This window comes from Dromiciops gliroides, chromosome 2, assembly GCF_019393635.1.
Source record: "Dromiciops gliroides isolate mDroGli1 chromosome 2, mDroGli1.pri, whole genome shotgun sequence".
NCBI classification, from domain to species: Eukaryota; Metazoa; Chordata; class Mammalia; order Microbiotheria; family Microbiotheriidae; genus Dromiciops; species Dromiciops gliroides.
Window position 1 is genome coordinate 97,071,108 of NC_057862.1, and position 9,372 is coordinate 97,080,479.

General features: G+C 40.3%; 1 protein-coding gene across 2 annotated transcripts in view; it reads right to left on the reverse strand.

Moving 5' to 3' along the window:
* The window catches only part of ATRNL1 (attractin like 1), a 1,132,449-nt gene extending 1,123,656 nt beyond the window's left edge, over nucleotides 1-8,793 (reverse strand). For both annotated transcript variants that reach the window (XM_043982337.1, XM_043982338.1), the window contains exon 1: nucleotides 8,384-8,793. In XM_043982337.1, coding sequence (XP_043838272.1) covers nucleotides 8,384-8,655 — 272 coding nt within the window. In that variant the 5' untranslated portion in view covers nucleotides 8,656-8,793. The remainder of the gene's footprint in view (nucleotides 1-8,383) is intronic.
* Between the last annotated feature and the right edge of the window lie 579 nt (nucleotides 8,794-9,372).

Consider the following 9,372-nt stretch of genomic DNA (forward strand, 5'->3'; position numbering starts at 1 on the left):
TTTTAAAAGACATGAATATAAGATAAAGGCTAAGGGATTAATGCTAAAGCATAGCAAAGTCCTGTAAGAATGTGTCAGGAGTGCTAAAGCTCAAAGATCTGAGACTAATGAATAAAGCAAAAAAAAAAATAGCAATTAAAAAAAGTTATTTTTGCTAGTGCAGGAAGGGAAAGGAGAATGAAAAGTGACAGAAACACTCTTCATTGTACATGGAATAATTACAAAAGGGAGAAAAGGAGAAGTGCTGACCCTTATTTTGCTTTTGTTTCCTACAGGAATGAGAATGAGCCTTAACCTGGAAAGGGTAGAACAAAAGTGGTGAATAGAGAATAGATACCTGAGATAAAGAGTAAGAGAACTACAGAACACCTAGCTTTCCTTTACATCTTTGTGTCACCAAGCCCAAAAGAACTATAGCCTAAGGCAATTACTGCTATCTTTGACGGATCGCACAGAACAGGAAAGATATTAAGCTGTTGGGAAAGGAAAACATCCATGTCTACAAAAAAAGAAAAGAGAATGGAATGTGCAAACTATAAACCAATGAGCTTGATGTTGATTCCTGGTATAATTCTAGAATATATCAATGAGAGAATTAGTTAGTAAATAGCAAGAAATGGAAATGATGAGCACAAAGCCAGTGTGGCTTCATTACCAGCAAGTCATTTTAGGCTACCTTCAGTTCACTTGTTAGAAGTAAGGCAGGAGAGAGACATTCATGTTATTTAATACTAGAGAGGCAGAATTAATAGTTAATGTATATGCTGGACTTGGACTCAAATGACTTGGGTTATAATCCTGCCTCTGACACTTATTAGCTGTAAGACAACAGGCAAGTCACAACCTCTCTGAGACTCTGGCAACTTAACAAGATTAAAATTTAAGGACAGAATCTACTCTGTGGGAGTGATAGTCTCCTCCACCAATGAAATCATTACTAAGTTATACTAGTTCATACTGATAGCGCATTTTGAATCCTATAAAGTAGGTTGTGATACCTCCCATACTATCTCCACCCTGGTAATGGGGCAGCTAAGTAACACAGTGGATAGGGAACCAGGCCTGGAAGTCAAGAAAACTGTTCTAAATCTGGCTTCAGATACCTTGACTAACTGGATGAGCCTGGACAAGTAACTTAACTTCTGTTCATCACAGTTTCCTCTTCTGTAAAATGGGCATGAAAACACCAACCTTCCAGGGTTGTCTTGAAGATCAAATGAGAGAATATTTGTAAAACAGCACAGTGCCTGGCAAATAATAGACACTATATAAATTTTGGGTATTATTATTATTATTATTAAAGAAGTATTTCAGAATAAAAACACCCCCTTATCAAATATAATAGTGTATTATATTCAACTAGGACACATGCAACAGAGATCTGAAAAAAGATAGAAAAAATCTATACTGCTTATATTTTCCAAAAGCATCAACAAACACAAGGAAATGAAAGCCAGCTGCTGATTATTTGAAAACATCATATATTCATATAACTTTCCAAAGCAATATTACTTTCTTTATAAGAATTCAAGTTTAATAAAGAAATGCCATACCTTATTTTGGGTTACATCAATAGCTATAATAGGTTTGTTCTGGTTTTTCATAAAGCTTTAACATATATGGAAAGCCTTTTTTTAAAATTTGAAATATTAATTATCTTTTTAAATTCCAGTTGGTGATTACTCAATCTGTATTTGTACATTTTAACATTAGCTCAGTGTTAGAAAGTTGGCTTCCCAATTGTGAATTATGGGTCAGTTTACAGTAGAATGAGTGTTGGTATATCCAAATCTACTAAGTAGAATCACCTTACTCTAGAGCCACCTTAAAGGTCCCTTTATGGTGGGTTTCCACAACCACTGCATAATATAATCACAAAAGGTATAGGCTCTTTCAATGAAGGGATTTCCTTATAATTTCATCATTATGTGTAGACAAGCACATTTGAAATGATCATGGGACTTCTGGCTACCAGATGAAAGACAAGACCATGGCACCCAGAAGACATCTTCTGACTGGTTGAGAAGATCCAGGATTAAATATAAAATCCTCTATTTGGATTTTAAAATTCTTCATAACATCCCCCAAAAGAGAAAAATACCCATTTGCACAAAAATATTTATAGCAGCTCTTTTTGTGGTGGCTAAGAATTGGAAATCAAAGGAATGCCCACCAATTGGGGAAGAGCTGAACATGCTGTGGTATATGATGGTGATGGAATATTATTGTACTATAACAAATGACGAGCAGGATGATTTCAGAAAGGCCTGGAAAGACTTATATGAATCGATGTATAGTGAAGTGAGCAGAACCAAGAGAACATTATGCACAGAGACAGTAATACCATTTGATGAAGAACTGTGAATGACTTCACTATTCTCAGCAATACAATGATCCAAGACAATCCCAAAGGAATATCGATGAAACATACTATCTACCTCCAAAGAAAGAACCGATATTGATGGGACAGACTGAAGAATGCTATTTTTCACTTTTTCATTTTTATTCTTTTATTCAGGTTTTCTTGTACAAAATTACTAATATGGTAATGTTTTTCCATTAAAAAAAATTCTTCATAAGCTGGTCCCCTCTTGCCTTTCCAGTCTTCTTACACTTTACTGCCTTCCACATAGTTTGCAGTCCAGGGACACAGGCCTCCTTGTTTTTACTGGCACAAGATACTCCATCTCCCAACTCTGTACTTTTTCACTTGTCTGTCTCCCATGCACAGAATGTTCACCCTATTTACCTCTGCCTCCTGGCTTCAACTAAAATTCAAGTTTCAACTAAAATTCCACATTCTTCAAGGAAGCCTATGGTAGTCCACCTTCATCTTTGAACTTCCTTCTAAAGTGACCTCCAAATTATCCCGTATTTATATATATACATACATATTGTTTATAAATAGTTGTTTTTATGATGTCTCCCAAGTTAGAATGTGATCTCCTGAGGCAGCTAGGTGGCTCAGTTGATGAAGCACTAGCAGCCTTGGATTCAGGAGGACCTGAGTTCAAGTTCTGCCTCAGATACTTGATACTTACTAGCTGTGTGACCCTGGGCAGGTCACTTAACCCTCATGACCACCCAAAAAAGAATTAAATTAAATAAAAAAGACTGTGATCTCCTTGGAGTAGGGACTGTTTTTGCCTTTCTTTGTATCCATAGAGCTTAGCACTGTACCTAGTACATAGTAAGCACTTAATAAATGCTTGTTGACTAACACCTCTTGAGCTACATATAAAAATAGACCAGTCAAGCAGTGGACCATCCCAGGAGTAAACAGCTCCAGGTTCAGGTTCCTGAGAGGTAATTAAATAATGGGGGAAGTGAGAAGAGAGAAGGATGAGTAAGAAAAAGTTTCACCCTCACTTTCCCCTCTCCATTCCACTGAATTGATCACACCACTTAGGAGAAGGGACCAGTAGAAGCCAAGGTGTCCAGCTGAGAGCAGAGAGAAATTATTAGGATAAAGGATGACCTAAGAAAGCAGAAGCTATATATAGTACTAAGGAACAAAAAGAGAGACACCAAAGAAAAATGTGAAAACAGCTGGATGCAGAAGGAAAGAGGGGGGGGGGAAGCAGCTTCAAAGGGTATGACCCCCCTGCAACGGAGAAGAGTGCTAACAGGGAAGTGGGTATCTAAGTGGTACAGTAAATAGAACACTGAGTCTGGAGTCAGAAAGATCTGAGTTCAAATTTGGCCTCCAACATTTACCAGCTGTGTGACCCTCAGCTAGTCACTTAACCTTGTTTGCCTCAGTTTTCTCATCTGTAAAATTGAGGTAATGATAGCACTTACCTACCAGGGTTGTTGTGAGGATCAAATGAGGTAATGTTTGTAAAGTGCTTAGCACAATGCTTGGCATATAGTAGGTGCTAAGTAAATACTAGCTATTATTATTGTTAGCTCTGGAAAGGAACTCCATGGCATAAAATGCCAGAGGTTATGAGTTACCCCTTTGACACTTGTGTATTTTCCATGTGATTCACCATGATTGTACTCTAAGTTTGAACCCAGTCTCCCCATGAACCTCTGTGTATTTGTGGGAGAGTTCACTCCAGTTTCTTAGGGGAATATTTTTGCCAACTATTTTTACTATGCCATCTTAGTAAATACCTTTGCTAAAAGATAATTGGAGTTACTGGATGATAAACAATTGGAAACACTGGGGGGAGGGGCGGCTATAAGGAACAGTACTAAGAAACCTAATCCCTCAGAGTCATTTCTAGAACCTTGAGGAAAACAATGCTCAGCTGCCAGCTGGAAACCCAGTCTGCCAATTCAAGTGGGAGTCAGGAAAGTGGCCCCAGAGAGGGGGATAGAGCAGCAAAAAGAAAAAAGGTGCCATGTTACTGGCTACATGCCACTGTGGCTAAAATAAAGGAGTGAAAAATATCTAAACCCACACAATCCTTCTACAGTGTAACAAGGGAGTCTTTATTTTCTTTATAGGTTATTTCAAATAGATACTATCATTCTGAACATGTTTAACTACAAGCAACACATATTAAACCAGTCTGGAAACTGAGAAAATGAACACCTTTTTTTTCCCCAAAGGTTCATCTATGCATAAAAGCATAAACTAAGAAAAACGAAAAGTTAATTTACTTATTATGCTATTCCTATAATATTTGTGCTAGCATAATTTTAATTTACTTTTTTCTTTCCTCTTTAATTTCATTTCAGACTATTATCTTAATTGTTGGCAAAACGTGAATTCAATTAATTTAGGAGCTCCAATGTGATTTATTAGAGATATTATGAATGACTCCACATAAAAGGTGATATATTTCTATTTATTGAATGATATAACAAATTTTGGACATGTGATTTGTTACTCAATACATGGAAAATATAAAATGCATAAGGATACAAAAAAAATCAATCTAACTTCATTAAAAATACTTATTTCCCTCTTATTAATGAATATAATTTGAAATCTATATATTTGGGAGCAAAAAACATTATATTCATTCTACCTCACTTTTCCTGCCCATTTAATAAATTAATTGCATAAACTTGTTTTTACATCAAATTTTCAATAAGCTGTCATAGAAATACCATGCTTTAACTGTAATTCTTATGTAAGTCAATATGATTGTTTAACTTCCTGTAAAGATAAAGTTCCTGATATATTTACAATTTTTTTTTTAAAATAGAGAAGCTTTTATGAAGGATTGCTGTTCGTGAAAAATATGCTACATATTAAAATAGTTTCTAATATCAAAAATTAATTTATTAGTGACTTCATATTAGTTCTCAAACTGTCAATTAGCAAGAAAATCTTAGAATAAGACTAGAGTTTGAAGTATGTATTCAGTTTATGAAATAATTAACAACTCAACTTCTACAATAATAGTTTCAGTAAAATAATGCTCAATAAAATGATTTTAGTTACGTTCAATGCAGATCAGTACCAGGATAAAGTGAATATAATTAAAATGTGATAAATATTGATCACTTTACATTTCACAAAGTGGCCATGATCATTGCTACTCTAACACCTTGGAAACTTCCAGTCTGTCTTTATCGAATGATAAACATTATGTTTTACCTGTGAGAATATGAACATAACTGAGTATTCTTCTTTTCAAATAAGGAATAAGTGGAAGACTACAATCAATTCTTTTAAAATGGAAGTAAATACACTAAAACACATACAGATTTTGCTATAGTCTCTGCTTTTTCTTCCCCCCCCCCTACCCCCCATCCATCAATCTTCCTTCCCAGAGAAGCATTTGAAGAGTACTCTTATTCCCCAGTGGGTTCCCTATAGTAGAAAAGCTAGGTTACCATGGAACCAGCCAATTAATTTTGACACCTGCTTACTAAGATTGATCAATCATTTCTGATGTCTGTTTGCTAGGTTGCTATCCTTCAGTTTAGAAAAAGATTTCTCAGGATAATTAATGGCTTGAGAATTTCTATTTAGAGACTTTCCCAGTGTATTAATAGTTCAACAGCCTGATAAAACCAGATACCATCCTCAAAATAAAACCTTTATCAATGCATAGGTTGCCATGTACTTCATTTCAATATTTTTTTCTTTTAAAGATAATACTTCCTTTCTTGATTATTATAAAAGACAAAGAAAGCAGGTTTATCTAAATTAATGTGATTATGATCACAAATTTAGAAATAAAGGGAACTTAGAGATCACCTAGTCCAACCCTCTCATTTTATAGTTGAGGAAAATAAGGGACAGAAGGGTTAAGTTATTTGCTCAAAGTTATACAAGTATTAGTGGCAAAGACTGGATATGAACCAAGGGCCTTTGATTCCAAATCCAGGACTCTCTCCACTTTACTATGTTGTCAAATTAAATCTAGAGATAAGAACAGCAAGCATAAGTACTGGAAGTCGCAGTGAATAATCCATTCTTTAATAATGGTAAATGTGTTAAACAATCATTTTTTGAAATATTTTAACTTGTGTGCAAACATTTAAAATTCTCTTCATATAATTGATACATGTTATTTAAGCCTGTTTTTATTTGATTTACTATCTTCCTTACTGACAGAAGCAACATCTGCTTGTGAAGTCACTAGCAAAGAGCCTCCCCATCCCACTCCCTACACCACCACCCCCATCCAGCTGGTCAACAACTAGCTCTACTGCTATAAAGTACAGCTGTGAGCTTCTCATAACTCTGCAGATGTTTGTGCTTTTTAGATAGAAGGGAAGGATCCACCATACCAAGTCAAATTTCCTTAAGTTACATGTCATTCAGACAACTTTCATGTTCCTAGCTAAAGAGATATTAAGAAATACATATGGCTTCTTCATTCTCAGCCCCAGTTGACAGTTTTTACCTTTTAAAACTCTATCACTTATCAGATAATGAAGTTGACTGCTATTGTCTTAACTAAAATTTGAGAAATAATTAAACCACTTGTCCTAATGGAAAACAACAAGCAAAAGCTGAAAATGAAACTTAATAAAATGTCACTTTCCTTATCTGTTAGCTCACTTATTTTTTCTAACACAATCTTTATTAGCTTCTCTTAAAATAAGAAACCTAGATTGTGCTTATTTTAAAGGCATGTGCTAAATATATGCTCTAACCTATATAAGTAAAACAAAAAACAAAAGAATCAACTCTGACTGGAAACTGGCAGACCTTAACACAATGTCCATAGATTTCTTTCAAAAGGAGCGTGTTATTTAAAATGTTATACTTTTTCACATTAAGTTCATAGTCTTTTCATAGGGCAAATCAAAATTTTGTGAATCCTCTTTTGAAAGGGCTATTGGCAATTATTTTACTAGTCAAAAAGCTTGGGGGGGGGGTAGAGAGAGCAAAGCCAGAGGTTTTAAAAGGCTCCAAAAACATTATTTGCCTCCCTCATAAAGTAATAAGGGATTGCTCTTTTCCTGGCACTGAGATTATGACCTAGATATACCGCATTTCTCTCTTTTCCAACATACCTACAAATAGAACATAATAGGGGTTTCACCTGGATTTCTCTTTCATTCACAGTAATTGTGAGTAGTGTTCAGTTTTCCAGGCCACAGGCCAACCACACGCTCCATATTCTCAACAAGAGCACTGAGCAACTAATGAACTTTACAACTGTCCATTACAAGTTAAAAGCAGAAATTACAATTCAATAGCTAATTCATATGCTGTTGCCCTTATCTTTTTTTCCCCCTAAACCAAACTCCACCAAAGCAAAAGCATATAAAGTTGTGTGGCAAATTGTTCACGTCGATATACCTAAGAAATACCCTCAGTGACTCTTTACTTTCACAATCTAATAACTTTACTTTGGGGGGCGGTGATCCGACAATATTCCCCCACGTACACAGTTCCCAAACTAAACAGTTATTCCCAAATCTCTTGGTTATTTCCTTCTTTCTTTCACACTCCCGAAGTCACCCTCTACAATTCACGACATCTCTGAATCCAAAGTTCCCCTCAAAAGAATAGCGAAAGTGAGAAGGCACTTTTGGACGGAGAAATTCAAAACTGCAGGATTATTCCTTGCTGCCGGAGCCTGGAACGGGTGACCAGGACATGCCCGAACACAGGGCTCCCCCAAAATCCCCGGTCCGCCCTTGGCCTCCGTCCTCCACAGGCAGTCCCACCCACCCGCACCCACCTTCCTCCTCCTCCTCCTCCTCCTCCTCCTCCTCCTCCTCCTCCTCCTCAGTTACACCTGTCTCCTCTTCACCTTGATGCAGGTGATGATGATGCTGCCGCTGCTGCTCTCCAGGGCACGACGCCGGTCCGTGCCAGTGTCTGATGCCCCGGGGCTGGGTTAGGGATGGACATTAACGCAGAAAAGGAAGAAGACGGGACGGGACCGAAGGAGAGAAGAGGCGAGGCCTGAGCTGTAGGGGCGGAGAAGGGGAAGGAAAAGGTGGCCAAACTACTTACTTGAACCTGCCCTGGCAGTGCTGGCACTGGTCCCCCACCCAGCCCTGGTCGCAGAGGCAGGTGGCGTTGACACAGCGGCCCGAGAAGCAGGAGGAGCTCCTGTCGCACGGCTTGGACTGGGACACCTGAGCGTAGAGCACCAGGTAGAGGAATCCGTAGCCGAGCAGCCAGCTGGGGGTATCCAGCAGCCAGGAGGAGGCGCCCCCGCCCCCGCCGGTCCGGGCTCGCCCCAGCGCGGGGGCCGCGGGCTGCGACGCCCCCGGCTCCATCATCCGCCGCCCGCGGACCCCGAGACTCCGCAGGATGATTGGGGCCGGGAAGCCCCGGAGGCTGCTGCCGCTGCTGCTGTTACTGCTGCTGCTGCTGCTGCTGCTGCTGCCGCCGCTGCGGAGGCGGCGTGGGCGGAGAAGGCGGTCTCTGCCGTCGCCGTCGCCGTCTTCACCGGGGCCGGCCCCCGTCCCGCTCCCCCCGGAGGACGGATGGAGCTCCGCTGCCGCCGCCGCCTCCGCTCGGCTCCCCCAAGTCCAGCACGGGCATCGCCGCCCCTGCCCCCCGGCCCCCTAGGACTCGTGACCTTGGCCTCGCCGGGGCGACCCCACGATATAGATAAGCGGGCTCTGGACGAAGGGACTGCACGGGATGGCAGGCGGAGGGCACCGCGGCCGCCTGCCACCGTCCCTCCACGGGGGACCAGATTCGGGGGATTCGGAGGGAGGGAGAGGGGCGGGGAGGGAGCGCCCCGCGCTCCCGGCTCCGCCTTGCCCTCCGCGCCCAGCCAACTGCCTCGCGCCGGATGGAGGAGGGGGGCTAGGAGGAAGGGGCGACCCAACGGGAGAAAGATCCAAGGGGGAGATAGGGACGATGGAGAGGCGGGGGTTAACCCCAAATAGCCGCTCTAATTGGCGAATGTCCCCCCAGCAGCCATTTTCTCGCTCGTCCAATTAAAAGCACGTAAGGCTTGCCCGTTTTAGTCCATAGAACTCTCAGCC